General features: G+C 41.2%; 1 protein-coding gene across 1 annotated transcript in view; it reads right to left on the bottom strand.

Annotated features, from left to right (window-relative positions):
* pdgfd (platelet derived growth factor d) overlaps positions 1-15631 on the bottom strand; it is a gene marked incomplete at its 5' end in the record, with an annotated part of 44588 nt that extends 28957 nt beyond the window's left edge. Inside the window, one exon of the mRNA XM_035385646.1 lies at positions 15556-15631. Within this exon, the coding sequence (XP_035241537.1) occupies positions 15556-15631 (76 nt within the window). The remainder of the gene's footprint in view (positions 1-15555) is intronic.
* Positions 15632-16385: the final 754 nt, after the last annotated feature.

Genomic DNA, 16385 nt, shown 5'->3' with positions numbered 1-16385 from the left:
TGCCCCTTAGCATAGCTTCCTCCAAAGCAGAACGTTTGTTTTTTTAACAGATTCTATTTCCATTTTATATTTTTTCCTGAGTTCCCCAAAACTTGCACGCTTGTCCTCATGCAGCCAGCCAGTGCTTATTTTCATTCTGCGGCCCACCAGCTACTGTGCCACAGGCCTTCTCTTTTTGCATCACTGGTGCAGGCAGGCGGCAAGAGCCAGACTGAGAGGTGAGGTGGGGACTCTCAGGCCCACTACATCCCAACTGTGCACTGTCCCATGGCAACTCAAGCAATTAAAGCACGAGTGGCCCCAGTACTGGGCTATATTACTTATATCACATGCAGAAGTAGAAATGAATAAAATAGTTGCAGAGATGTGTTGCACTACTCCATAGCCTTGTGTTACATGGTTTATTTGTGCTAGTTATAGGAAAATAATGAACTCCCTCTCACTCTACCAGGATACCATATTTACCCTAGCCCTGGTGTACAGTATAACTATAGACAGTTCCTTTTCTTATTGCATCATGGGAATGATATTAAGTCATACTTTCTCAGACTTTTTGGGTCAAGTCTCAAATAATTTTTTTAAGAGCCGAGAACCTTCACACAAACAGGATTTAAAAATAAGCCAAGTTCAATCCTGTAAATGCACGTTCGCAGGCTACCTTGAGCAGCAGTGGTATTGGTGTTGATGATATCACTGTTGCTACCAATAAACACGTTCACCCTGATTTAGTTCTACAGTGGGAAAAAAAAAAAAAACTACCATCCGTGACAACAGTCATTGTGTAGCTCTGATTCAGTATTTGAGAGCGGTTGGAAAAACTTGTCTACACTCGGACCGTTTTCTTTAAATTCAGTGCTAGAATTAATTATTTGACTATAAATTTTGTGTAAATCCTACGGGCGTGAAATTAACAGAAGAGTCTTTGATCATTCTTAACTGCTAAATAAACCATGTGAACCATGACTTATTGCATCTCATGTTCTATTGCATCTTATTCCTGGGTGGCTGACAGCAAAAACAAGAGTGAAAGAAGAAAAAAAGAACAAAGACAACTGGAGAACAAAGCCCAAGGCCCTGAATGTTCATTACAAAACTTATGGAAGCATGCAAACACTCACATGCACACGTACACACAAACACTGTACACATACATTATTGATTACAATACCTGTGACAGTTTTTTATATGGGAACTTTGACTTATGACTGTAACTTGTAACTGAGATCTACCTCATACTTTTAGCATCAGTATATACTGCATGAGCTATTAACAACCTTAAATTTAGGGCTGTGAAATCACAAAACACTGACAACTGAATACATCACAACGCTTTTTACACCCGCATATTGCGACTGTGATACATTCTCAACACACCCCACTGGTACATTGAATCAGAGAAAATGCCTCTGTCTGACGTTCTAGTTCTACACGTTCTAGTCAAATGTACAGTAAGAAAGCAAGCAGTGTCATTTCATGGGTCACTACAAAATAGTGTAATTTTGTCAGCGTTACAGCACTGTACACATTGAACTCCATGTCAGGTAAATTGAGAGGTAGTGATGTTGGCATAGATATTTCAAACTGTGTTCTGTAACCTCAGAAAGCATCAGTAAACTGCAATAACAGACTTTTTTAAAGAATCAATTGCATATACTGTATGTCTAAAGAAAGTACAATTAACTCCAGCATACCCACTCCCCGCATAAGTAATGCACAGGATTATCTGATGTCCTCACTTATATGTTGATGTCCATTTCTAATCAAGATTGACAGCCTTAAGAAGCACCAACTTTCATGTGAGTGGAGTCCATACTCGGGCTCCTGGTGCAAGCTGGGACTGCTGGACCTCCCACACCATATTTGATTGGCTGTCTATATTTACTGTGCTGTGAGAAAATGGGAACTTAACCGTCGTTGAATGAATTTTTTTGCATATTCCCATTTTGAAATTGCATCAACTGCTTTGCTTATTTTAATTCCTATAATTTATCTTACCTTTCATGTATTTTCCCTCCCCTCTTATCCCATTTAGGCCAAATCTGCAGGAGCTAACTTTATTTAGAAACTGTGAGGGAGGCTAAGGTGCAATTAATTCAGTGGATGTGACACCCTAATGTTTGTTTTCTGAAATTTCAGTCTCAGAGTATTTAAAAATCTCATTTGGTTTTTTGAAACCAATGAAGTCTTGATGTCTAGTAAATGCATATCATGACGATTATTCATTTAAGCACTTTCTCAGGCTTTGAAATAGACATACGAGGCTACGTGTATTTTAGAAGTAAACACTATCAGTGTAGCTACAGTATAACTTAAATTACTCTTCAGTACTTTGATAATCTTACTCTTCGGTTTGTCCACTGATGATGACCAATGTGTGCATTTCTAAAAAAAATATATAGGTCATATGAACATAAAAAATACAGAAAAAAGAATTTGTAATACAGGTGTGACAACGAAAATATCTTCTGGTAGTTTCAGAAGCATGGAAACCTGTTCCAAACTGTATAGAATTTTAAGTAAAGTGAAACTACCAAAAAACTCTTTAGACACATTGATTATTTTTTACTATTTCATTATATCTGGGCAACAATAGTATACATGTAAAAAAAAAAATCATCATTCTCTTTAAGCAAATTATACACTTAAGCATAAAGACAAGACAGCTGTCTTGTGGTAATGAAGTTTAGCACATTTACATATTTCACATAGTCATGTGTATTTTTGCTTTTAGCTCCCACCTACATACACCCACATTTGTGCTTGATGCAGCATTACGAGTTCAAAAATGGTTCATATGAAAATGCAATCGTGACGGATACCATTATTAAAATTTGAAACTTACGTTCTATTTCTTAACATGGTGCACTGAATCATTTTTATGTAAAAAAAAAAAAAAAGAGGAGAGGTGAAAATATATTTTCAAACTTTAAACCATGAAAAAAAACTGTATAGCTAAACCTTACTGAACTTGCAGTAGGTGTAAACCAGCTTTTTAATGAGACTGCAGCATACGTTACCAATGAATTTTTCACACATATTAACTTAAAACCACCACCTGTCTTTGCAGAAATGGTAAAAGCCATTTAAATGATTACATCACTGTTACTCTGATTTGGTTTGTCTTAACACCGCCTAAGCTGTCAATGTCAACTCCGCCCACCCAAGGGGGCGGGACTGCATCATTGTCAGGGGGCAACAGGACTTCAGTTCCTGACAGCGCCATCCATCTGCTTTAATTAACTAAACGGGAAACAAATTCCCAGGAAAAGTGCAGAGTAAACAGAGTGGAAAGGGGAGAGGAGATGGGTTGGGGAAGTCTTGTCCCTACCTAACCTCAGAGCAATGTCAGTGTGTACACTCATACAACATATATCACCAAGCTCCATACTGCAGCCCACAATGGTCTACAGCATCCAGATCAATAATGTATTCAGTGGGACGTGAACTCCGGAAAGTCAGACCAAGATTTACCTTTTACAAGCAAAGCTGCGTCATTTGGTAATATGATATTCAAGAGGTTTGTGTTGGTTGTTAATAATATGTCCTTCAAAATGTTACCTTATGGTTAGGAATCTTCAGGAATTGGGTAGACCTAAATACTGTTATTTCAGATCTATGCACACGCACTTCCTGCCTTGTCTGTGCTGTCATGTCTGTCCATTTTTTTATTCTCCCCCAGGGGGAGGCTAGCATCAGCCTTAGGTTTATCATTTCTTACTCCTTTTGGCAGAAAGCTGATGACAACTATATGATGGCAGACCATCCTGTTCTCTATCTCTATACCAATCATCTGTGGCGTTGGTTTCAGTACATGACATTTTCTATTTGTGTAGCCAGGCTGAACTACTGTCCTTTCACCTTACTCCAATGGACAGCAACAGTTGTCCTCTCCAGAGATCTGAACCCCAAACTGTCTGGGGTACTGACTGAGAATTCTGATTATGTTTGGAATGTGTCATGACCCCCCCCCCCCCCCCCCCCCCCCCATCCATCGCCCAATTGATCTGCACGTTCAGTTATGATTCATTTTCACCAAGGTGAATTTCTGACACAGATGTATTGACTGTTGTTCAATGAGGCAATGGACAATGGACGCTCAGACCTGATCCATCATGACTTGATTTGTGAACAAACAAATAAAATTAAACAAAAAATGAAAAATAGGCCGGTTGCTTAAAAGGTTAGATCAGCATTGTGGGTTACATCAATATTTTGTATTTTCCACAAAAGCTGCAGTGATAAGTGGATGTTTATGCTGTGTATGGTCATCCAAAATACTGATCCAGACACACCAAATCAATACACAAGGTAGGCCATTAATCACAGTGCTCTGGGACAGACTGTAATTGGCTTAAATTGATGGCTGTCATTTTCAGGTTAAGTGATGAAGGGGCAGGGTGGATCCATCAATTTTGTATTGGCCAAAAAATGACAAGCAAGCTGAGACCAAAAAGCCTGTCCTCAACTGACACAGACCCCAAACCAAGGTTCACTGTGATTGTGACACCGTGTATACCAGTACAGTGCCACTCAAGCAGTTCTGGGCGGAAGGAGGGGGTTCCACTGGGAAGCCAAATATAGTTCATAGAGAAAGTCATGTTCCAGCCGTGTGTTTATATTTACAAGTTAGTGCAAGTGGGTATGTGCGTGTGCGTGGACATGTGCGTGCGTGTGTGTGTATGTATGTATGGGGGGGAGGGATAACATTAACTCTGATGGGAAGGAAGACTATACTGAAAATAGCTCCTTGGTGCTGAACCCACCTGAGCCTTCTTCACAGCCTCAGACACTGATATGACACCCCTGATACGCCTGTGTCCTTGGTGCACAGAAACATTGTAACCTTTGATATAAAGCCCTTTTAATTATAATTAGCAAACATCTCCAAGGAAAACCATTTTAAGCAGGTAATCTGTTTTCATAAAATATGATTTATGTGCAACAACTGGCTATGACATAAGAGAGATTTAACCACACCAAAGCCGGCTTCAAAAGATCATCAGTAGTTCTGCTCTTCTATTGAGAGGATGTAGGCCACAAATAGGAGCACTTCATTCACAACAGTGGATCAGTTTCAGAAATGATTCTGCATTCACTCGAAAAACACAAATCTACTGTGTAAACAGCATTTACTTTTTTTTTTTACTGCCAAACCATACCCACATGTGGTGAACAGCTCATGCACCCATGCGGCAAGGCATCCAGAGTAAATATCTATTGTAATAACATCGCTTGTTGAAAATGTCGAAATACTATTTCAGTGACGAGAACACTGACTGTTTTATCATTACCCAAGCTGGATGTTTTTGTTTTTCACGTCAGAGCAGCAATACGATAGGAAACAAGGACCTCAAGCCTCAAAACTGTCTGTGTTATGGGGGGGTGTGTGCACATGCCTAGTTCAGATTCAACGGAACTGAGCAGTGTGCACATGTGCAAAACAACGTCAATAACGTTATACAACAATACTCTACGACTTGAAAACAAGTGGCATGTTTTATGACTGTGTTTCCCACTCAAGGTCTTCCATTCTGGTGCTTATCCAGGATATTTGCAGCCTTATCAGTCTTTTCCCTGATCTCCCTGATGTGAATAAACTGCCCTATTTTAAGATGATATAATTTAATGGGGACAGTGACTTCAGTACGGCAAGAATGGTGGGACTCCTTTTTAAGTGTTAAGTCCATTATTACTATCTCAAACTGATAAAAATTAATAACAATTATAGCATAAGTTATAATTAACAAGTACTGGCTCAAGTCTGCTTTCACCATGGCCACATACAATCCAACATAACTGGAGTGTAATGTGTAGTCTACACTGGAGGCAGTTTATGCAAAAAGGTGTATGGTTTATCAGGATGGACAGTACTACTTTTCTGTATTTAATGATACTCTCCAAAGCAGTTGGAAATTTGTGCTGGTGCTTTGATACGGCAATGTGATGTAGCACACTGCTTGGGATGTCTTTAGACTGTGTTGATTTAATTTGTTCTTCAAATATTTACAGAGCTTTGAATTCTGTAGTCTTATCTGATACTTTTGTTTAAAAATTACTAACAGTTCTTTGTTGTGTCTGCTTGGTATACAACTGTTTAAACACCTGAAATTTTAAACCTGTTAAAACTAAAATACACAGAATACAAAACAATTCACCGATAAGGGACTTGAATATTCTAAAGCTTGATATCTAAAATCTGAAGATGGATGCTTTCAATTCTACGCTCTAGATTTCAGACAAAGCACAGAGTCTTACAAATAGGATCAGTTAGGAAATTTATTTTACACTGTGTTCACACATTAGCAGAAGAAACTTTTATGATTCATATCAAAGAGGAACTTGTTTTTGACTCTCACAGGAAATTCTGAAAAATGATGGTTGCCATGGCACTTTCTCCGGTGCAGTTGGCTTGACTGCCATGACAGCCCTGGTTGTGGTAAAGCTAACCTGCTGCTCCACTTCTGCTGCGTTGCTCTGACCGTCTGAGCATGCTACATCTCATATCATTCAATTTCAAATCATGCATAAAAATCTCCCTTTTAAAATGAAAAACACGGTATTATGTTTGCATTTTCAGTTGGGAATAAGCATGAGACTGTGTGCAGGGTTTATTGGGGCTCCCCTTCCTATCTCTCCTGCATCACCTTCCCCTGGAACAAAGTTTACGTTTTTAGACATCTTAAATGAGATCTCACGTCATGTCGCAAGCCGGAGTTTCATGTTAAAATAAATGCCATTAGATCTCACTAAGGCAGGCATACATTATATGGTTTTCTCACGGGTTATGACGTTGGGAGATTGGATGCCCTCTCATACTTAACGAGGTTCCGATTGTGACAACAGTTCGAATGATAGCATAGACTATACAAGCCCCCAACCAGATCAGATGACGTTACTGTCAGCAAAGCAGAGCGGGCAAAATGACATGCACAGCCACCTCCTGATTGGTCAATGAGAACTGAAACAGAATCGGCTCGCATGACCTGTCAAAATTCAAATTCACGCCAATTGTGCCCAAATGTTTTTGACATGTCAAAAAACAATTGCGAGCCCATAAGTCAGTTGGATCAATTCTGAATAGTATCGCATACCTTGCAACTTCATGACCTAATGTTTTTCTTACGATTTGGTCCCAATCAGAAAAAAACTATTGGCCTGCAACTATAATGTACGCCTGCCCTTAGGTAGTGATTTGCTTTTAATCCACTCTCATATTTTTTACCCCTATGTCAAGTCTTCTTCAGTTTTGCAGGGACAAATCCCGTGCTAGAATGTTGCTGGTAAAAATAGAGTGCGATCATTTAGCAAAGCTGAGTCACTTCTGCTTGCTGCTGAATGTCCAAGAGTGGCGCCTTTCGGCCTGCCAGAGGGACCGTCTCTCAAGGTAGCCAACAGTGATGAAGCTGTAACCTGATGCCTCTGTTCACAACATCACATCTCAACTCTGTGCTGTGCTGAAACAATAGAGAGCTGTGGAGGGTCTGCTCTAGTCTTCTACTCACGTTTTCGATGTGAGCAGTAATGTTGGTGCCCCCCTCCTGAAGGAATAAAATGCTCTTTGCCCAGAGGGTATTTTCCCCCTCCTTTATTTTTGCTGTCTAATCCTAAAGCTGCCAAAGCCAACAGCAGTGACTAGTCAGCATCTCCAAACAAGGTCTGCATCCACAGCCAACTACAGCCATCAGCACTTTCTCTCGTTCCACGCACAGGGAAAAGCACATCAGCTCATTTCTCTCAAGGTTTTAGGACAGCATTGAGCCAGGCTTAGGAAGTACACACAGATAAGGCTGTCGCCTGAAGGCTCCCCACACGATATTGGCAAATTCCTAAGCATTCAGTTTATTACAGTAAAGAGTAAGTTATTTTCCAGCTTCTACTGTACAATAGCTAAACAAAATCTCAGATGGACCTCATTCTGGGCAATGATGGTGAGCAATGAGTGAATACTCAGTTTGTGACTTCATGAAGAGAATGACCACCGTGGTGTTGTTATTACTGTTATGGATTAGAGGAGTCGTTTGATGTATCAGCTGTGTGACCCTGAGTCATTCCCTGGCAGTCTCAAACCTCTGCCTACACCCAAAGTCACCATATTTCCTGCTCTTTTCCATTACTCAGTTCAGACTCTCCCACCCGTGCATGTGCCAAGAGGCCTCATCCCAGCGTGCGAATGGAGCGTCATGTGAGGGGTGAGCTCTGGCACTCCCTAACAGACCACCGAGAGGCAGGCCCTTGGAATTTCCTCTGCCACAGGGTGTTATGGGAGGGGGGCCGGTTTTTGTAAACGCCGCCCTGTAACAGTTAGCAACTGTGCGAGCCACCTGTGCGCGGGCGTGGTTTGGAGAGCGGTCAGCGGTCGAGAGATAATCACAGGGAAAGAAATCTTATCTTAGGCGCCCTCCTCATTAAAGTCCAAGTGATGATAAGTACTCCTTCGCTGGAACTTGTTGACATGGTGACTGTTTTATTATCCACGCAAGACCGCACTGGGTCCGCTTGTGTGGGCCCACCCATTTCCAACAGAACAATTGTAGTCTGCTCGCCCGAGCTCTGGATAAAATAGGAGAAGAAATGTGAACATATGAAGTGATTCCTATGAAGCACAATTAGATGCAGTCTACCAGCTCTGTCACTTACAATGGAGAGACAAATGAGGTAGAAATGCACTTTCCTGTTGGCTGATGAATTGGTAGTTGTGAGGTCACTTTTTCTGCACATACCAAATCAGGGAATGCCACTTCACAACACCAACGTTATTCTTCTCTGTCACTTTGAGGAGTTTACTTTAAATCCTGCCTGTGTCCTGAGAGGTATTGGTTATTTGGGTTCAAAATACTCATAAAAAATAAAAAACAGGGAAAAAAAAGTATATCATATTATACAAAAGAGCCCTGTTTTTCTATCCAAATTCGATTTTGTTTAAAGCCTTGAGATGAGATGGCTCTGAAAAGACAGGATTTTTCTTTGTGCAGAGAAAACAAATTTAGACATGAGGGCACAAACGCACCTGTCCCTTCTCAGTAACACAATATGACAGCAGACTGTTGTGTTTCCAAATAGCCATTTTATTCTTTTCCCTTGAAATCCTTGCAGTCTTTGAGGGTCATGGGCTAGGACAAGACTCAGTGGTCTCACGAGACTGAAAACTCAGTGAGGGGGGCAGTGGTGACCCACCCCGTACCACCACTGGCCACTGCTCTGTTCAAGCACAGTATGTCCTGACAGCTGCACACAGGATCAAAAAGTTACAATTCCTGAAGATGAGAAATGGCACCTTTATATCTGAGAGCTCAGTGTTTTGGTTGAAGGAGTCACTCAGAAGCAGGCATGCTGTGGACCTCTCACATGGTCCCAAATCACCCCAGGACTAGTGAAGAGGCTCCATTTTTGCACCCTGGTATTTTCTTTGTAAATTTAACATGATGGATTGAAACAATTTCAAAGAAAGGATTTTTCTGACAACAATGATAAATCAGTTTCAAAACAACCCTTAAGTTGTCACTGAGTTGTCTGAGAAGTGACAGATCTATTGCAATTAGACAGTAATAGTTTCCCGTTCAGTAACTTGCAACTACATACTAGTACACCTGACTGTTATTTGGTTCCCTAAAAGCATGAGGATTGACATAAATTCAGCATATAGCTTCAAAACAATAAATTTAGTCAGACACATATTTGCTTTTGTATTTCTAGCATGTGAAAATAAAAGACAAATGCATTGCTTGAAAAGAGCAGGACCATAAAACCAAACCACAGTGCAGTCAAACTGTGGCTCAGACCAATTACTGTGTGCTCCATCCACAGAGCAATCAACTTCCTTCCGAAAAGGAGTAGAACAGCCTCAATCTGTGAGGCTAAATAACCATCTGGGATATCAGCCAAGGATGAGGGCCTGCTCTCACACAGTACATTAAACAATGAGAGCCGAACACAGGCAGCCGGCCGCGCGTCGAGCTAGGCCAACGCTGGACCCCTAGAACACGCTGACACCGATGACTGTTTACACAGGACTTTGCTGCTGCCAAGAGTGGTGCCCTATAAATAGAGCTCACCGCAGCTACGGAAAAGCCTTGTTATATGGCTAGGACTGGACATGCTGGATTAGGTAACCTATATTACTAAACCACAAACAAGCAAATAAAACTTTCCCTTCCAGAAGTTTTATTTCAGTATGAATGATGAGTCGTATGGGTGACACCAATTCCACTCTAAATTTGCTTATGGGGTATATAACTAGCTCAAAATGAAGAGTGAAAACAAGAAAATTAATCCAAAGCACTATTATGTAATGCTATCTGTTTGGTTAGCTCTGCACGTGATGCATTTTTGCATTGTTCCAGTTTCCCTACTGGGGGAAACAATTCCTGTTTTGTCGCCTCTTTCCACATGGTTTAATTTCCTTTCCTGCTGCTCTGAGCTGTAATTCAGGGGCATCAGTGCTGTTCCTCATCTCTCCTGAGAAAAAGCAGTCCCCATGTGGAGATCAAGCCTCTCATGGGCAATTCAAACTGAAATGACTGCAGGGACACCCTAGGAGGTCCACCAACACAAGATGCAAATACTTGTATGCATGTATGCCGTTAAGCACATATTACTTCTTGTAGGGGGCCCGTGGACTTTGCAATGTTGACTACTGTGCTTTGCAATCCCTGTGCAGTAGATATTTTTTGTGTCACCTTATGTCCTCTCTGAGAGGAAGCTGCACTAGTGATGTAACCAGAAGCTCCCTGAGATATTACTAGAGCATTTTTGACCACCCCTGTGCTACCTGGATCATGCTAGCAGTTGTGTACTATTTGTTCATAGGCCTGGAGGGAAGGGGCTGCATGAATGCCATGCAGTCGACTGGTGGCCAGCTAGGCCGTTTTGTAGCCCTGAGGTCCTCAGAGATGCTCATTGGGAATGAGGCCAAAGCTGTGGCTCACGAGCCAGTTTGAAAACTTGAGGAGAACCCATCCACTGCTGGGCTACTGTCATAGGAACCAGCTGCTGGTTATGTAGCCCATTCACAGCGTGGATCGAAGAGAAGAATGCCAGCAGGTGATGGGCCCAGCTTAGATCTCAGGGGACACATATTGCCTAAGGCATGAATTTAACCAGGAAGGCTGCGCTCTGCTGGCTGGGTGAAGCCTGCCGTTGTCTCGTTTATTGAAACAACATTTCAGGAAAATTCTATACTGAGGGGTGTGAAAGCAAACTCCTCATGAAGAAAACCACTGGGTTTGTCACTACACAGTCAGGCACAGCTGTGGAAGATGATGGATTTAAATTAAGATTTCTGTAATTTCACAGCGAACTGTCCAATTACCAAGATGTTCTTATGTTGCTGTCTCATGTTCTGCCAGTAATATTTAATGTAGTTTGAATTTATTTTGTTGGTCCAGCCATACGCATTGTACTTTACCACAGAAATCCCAGAGATCAATAAGTATTACACCTCTGGCCATTGGTCCCAGTAAATTGACTGTACTAACTACATCCTCTCGGTTTATAGTGCGCTAGGGGGGTTTAAAAGCTTTCGTTTAATGGGTGTATTTTCCTTAAATATTATTTTCTGAACATAATAAACTGCAGAAATGCCTTGGTAGTCAGTTGAAACTCTTGTGAAATGCTAATGATGAACAACATGGACCATTTCTGTGCCAAGAGGATATCAGATATCACTTGAGTCAGCAGATCAATAATAACAACACACTTAATTTAAAGTCAGTTAAAAGTCAGTCAACACTTTGGGCTCTCAGCATGGTAGTTTGCCCTCCCAACCCACTAAAATCCACACTTTTCAAAAGGAAAAAATCATTACGTACACTTCAAGAATCATAGCTGTGAAAAATCTGACCTCGATACAATAACTGTTCAAAAAGCATACACTGACTAGCAGCTCTATTAGATGTATTATTTTAGAGGAGCGCAATAAAGAATTAGATAAAGGCGAGATGTGTAGCCTAGTCCATAGGGCGACCGACTGAAGCCACATAAGAGGCTCCTGCCAAGGCACTTTCTGAGCTGTGATCCCTTCTCTATCTGTTAGTCTACTTTATCCCTGCCTGAATAAAGAAAAAACAAAAACAAAAAAAAATTATGGTGGACTGTCTGCTCTCCTTATAAAAAGAAATAGATGAACCATAAGAAAATGATTTGGCAACTGGATCTGATTGGCACTCCAGTCCCCATCACCCCGCCCCACCAAACACCCAGTCAATATTCAGGATCTGCAAAGACTTTCTCTCCTCATAACAATGCTGTCCACAAAGGGCCTGTCAGTCAAGATGATAGCTCGGCTTTGTACTGGCTTAATGTTTTCCATTCATGTTTACAGTAAGACAAGCCCACTGTGAAAGGGCAAACACAGTCTTCTTTATCCCTGTTTCAGAGTGTAAGATTTCAGATCTGTGGGTGTGTATGTGTGGGGTGGGGGTGGGGGGGGGGTGCTTGGCGTTTCAGGGTGATAAGGCCACCATCTTTCCAAGATTTGTGTTCCTGGTGGAGCTGACTATAGCTATTTTTATGTACTGTAATTGTGTAAGGTTTAATTCATCCTGGTTCAGAGGTCATTGCTATTAGGCTTGACAGCAGAACTGGCAGCACAGAAGAGTAGTCTGGCCTGTAGATACAATAATCGGGTTTGTGTGGATTCTGCCAATGTGTGTGTGTGTGGGGGGGGGGGGGGAGGGGGGCAAGCTCTGCAGTTATTTATGTAGGTTGGTAGGTCTCATTTCAGAGAATGAAAGGTTTCTTTGTAGTGGAAATCTGTTGAGCTTGTGCACTGCTGAGCTGTGTGCCAACAAAGGTTAAACAAACATACAGAATACCTCTTGGTGAACTACGCATACTGTTACAGGTCCACCTGCCAAGGGAGAGCAGGTTAAACACAGATAAGACAACCCCAGCCTTTCACAAAAAAACATCATCAATCCCTTTATTCCTGTAACACACACACACACACACACACACCAAGTGCAGAGACCATTACAGTACTGGCCCTTGTCATATTTCTCATACACCTCTGCAGCCGAAGTTTAACTATCCGGCTGACATGACTGCACTGCATCCTCACTGGAGAGAACCTCTATTTACACAACTGACAGGATGTCCCTCGGGGCAGGAGAAGAAGGGACAGTAGCTCAGAACCTCAGTGAGCCTGCATTGAGCAGAGAGGCCAAGTGGGACCCTGCAGATAGGATACTGAGTGGGGACACTGTTCACTGTCACTGACCTTCGGAAGCATGCTGGGCATACTAAGAACCTACAAAACCATACTAAGACTACAGAAAAAATACTGAAATGTGGACCCTGGAATTTAATTCCACCAGGTGGAAGCACCTTACAATTATTACAATTGATAATCCTTTTAAAATCTTTTAAGACTGACTAAAACACTGGCCTTCAACCATGGTAAACCGATGCGTTCCAGCTATGAATTACCTGTCCCCACACCTAGGCCATGACTGCTCTTGTATTCTTCAGATGAGAGCATTGTAGTGATCTTCAGTTTGTATGGGTCCTAATGCTGTAGCTGAGATCAGTCAAGTGGTAACAGACCTATTCCCCTGTTACATGATATTCATTATGGCTTTTGCAACAGCCAGCAGCAGACTTGTTTGCAGAGCCAGAAGTGTAACAGTCAGGACTGTATTTACATCCTCTACTGCCAAAAATGGGCCTGTAGCTGCTCAGACAGATGTCTGAGGTAACTTCTGTATTAGCTGATTTTCCTGCCTGAGGGCAAACCTACAACTTGCGATGGTAGCTCAATAACACTGTACACCAAATTACATTGAAGAAGTAAGGAACCATTTTGTGGGGTTTAAGGAATGATTATTCCTGTAGTTGGATGAATTTAATTTCTTCTTTTGCTGAAGGTTTCTTTTTCATAAGCACTGCCATGGCAATGTACAGTCATGCATTTCAGACTTAAAAGTTAATTGGCAAAATTAATTTTTAGATACAGGGTTAGATGCAATTCTTCATTAATGAACCCAAGTGAGTTTATTATTATTATTTATTTATTTATTTTTACATTGGATGGAAATGAGAGTGTCGTAGCAGCGTCAAGAAAGTTATATGCACGTTTATGTAATCTTGATGATTAGACACGAAAATTTAATCATTGCAGTAACAGAGTAGTACTTGGTGAGGCCAAAGGCTGTTGCCGATTGATGAATATCATTCTAGTAAAGTAGCGGTTAGTAGCTATAGGCCTTCAGAGCAAAAACCCAATCTGAACAAGGGAAAGGGAAGGAAAAAGCACTCGTGCAGTCGGAGTGCTTTGAGACTATTCTAATTGTCACAGCTAGACAAGGAGATAAGGAGTGTGCAAGCTGCTTGGATCATAATACGCGCGTTCCACTAACAACTCAGTCGGCCTTTGTTAAAGACAATTCAGAAGCCCTCAAAATCAGACAAATAGCAACTGCTGCTACGTGAACAGCATTGCCAAATCTGGAGGTCGGTTACGTGTAGTCACCAGTCCGGCGACATTGATAAATCCGCACTGCGTGTATCCTCGAGAGAATTTTATTATTTAATTATTTTATTTCTCGAAAACAACCAAGAATGCTTTTTGCACAAGTATTATCTTCGAGAAAGGGGACTGATTTAAAAGGAAGTATGTACCACTAGTGTGGTGTCAAATGTGCTGCGCTTGTCCTTTTTTCAGTCGTCTAAAGTTTCCATTGTGTGGATTGTATGCACACAGTAGTCAAAACGAAATGGCCTCTTTGAACACGGTCCGCTTAATTTTTGGCCGTTCCTTTTTATCTCTTAAATCCTGTATTTGTCACCACTCCAAAACAAATCCACTACACGGAAATTATAGAGGTTACACCTTGTATGTACATACCATAACTATAGATTTAAATGATCTAGGGTGGAAATAATGCAACATTTGCCCACGTAAAAATAAAATGTTTTACATCATATAGTAAAAGAACAAAAACCATTGCATGGTATTACAATTCAGCTATGTTTTCCTCTACATTAACTGTCACTTAATTGAACCTGCGTCAGTATTGAAAAAACATAACCAGAAGCATGAATTCATGTGACACCGGTCATTTTCCCAACAGGAGTCGCTATATAGTAGCAAAAAGTTATTACCAGTTAGAAAACATTTCGACAATAAATTACGACTAGGACTGGAAGGTTGCGCATGTGTACACTTCGTGAAAATGCAATAATATAGCGACTAACTTACCATCACGCCTTATGTTTGAAGATCGTAGCGTTTTTATTGATACGGCCTGGGCCTCTGAGCCGTGATGGCAACTGCTTAGCAGCGTTATCACAAAAAGCACTGACAATAGCATTGGGAATTCTCTGCTGTTCACCTTGGCAGCCGCCTGTTAACTGTAAATCCCAAATGGAGGTCTTGTTTTAAAAAAATGGTGTTGACCGTGAACTGTCCACAGATCCCCTGTTTTGTGTTGAGAACTGAACTGCTCAGACCGTCTGAAAAGTTTAAAGAAACTTTTTTATTCACATAATTATAGTACTCCTTTGTCACGCTGGTATAAAATCGCTGACTGCTTCAAAATTGCAGCAGCCGAAACCTACCGCTGCTGTAGATCAGCAGGTTGATATCCCCTCCACGGCCACGGAAGAACCAGTCGCGATTGTGGGCGCTGATTTCTTATTTTATGTGTAGATCCGTGTTCGTAATTCCAACAGGGTAATTTACGTTGGTAAACCGTTTTAAACATCAATAGTGCCCTGGAGACAAATTGAAAGACGAGGCACGAGAGCACTCCCTGCAGCATCCAAGTGCCCCTGTCTAAAAGTTACGCACGCACGCAAGTGAGATGTTTAGGCAAAGCCCACAGATCTGAAGAGTGCTGTAGCTACCCCCACCCGCACCAGACGAGGAAATACGCCGGCAGGAAAATGAAAGCTGTTAGGGAACTTCACTTGCGGCAAAATAAACACTAGGAAAAGACCGAGGCTGTGTTACGCACAAAGAAAAATATTTCCACGTTGAAGAAAACTGCTTTAAAAGTAATGCTTTCACTTACAGTAACGTTTCTAAACAAAATAGCACATATTGGGGCCAAGACAATATTTTGATCCCTTAGTTAAAAAAACAACCTTTGGGTCAGTTCATATGCTGCTTGTCAATACTATGCAAACCCTGGACTCATCGATTTTATTTTTTACAAATCTTACACAGATTCAGGCTCATAATGTAATTCTTTGGTGTATATACGGCAACAAAAGGACTTTCATAGTTACACGTGTTCTATTATTGAATTATATTTATTAAGAATCCATCTAGATTTTGATATTGTTAAGGACTGATATTGTTAGATTGAGCATTGTAGTTTCAATATACATTTATAAATTACTGTTATTAAGAAGGCTAATTTGCACCTTTAAAAAGGCTTCTTGTG

Source organism: Anguilla anguilla, chromosome 12 (assembly GCF_013347855.1).
Source record: "Anguilla anguilla isolate fAngAng1 chromosome 12, fAngAng1.pri, whole genome shotgun sequence".
Lineage (NCBI taxonomy): Eukaryota > Metazoa > Chordata > Actinopteri > Anguilliformes > Anguillidae > Anguilla > Anguilla anguilla.
The sequence above is the reverse complement of the archived record's forward strand: the minus strand, read 5'-3'. Positions and strand labels throughout refer to the sequence as shown.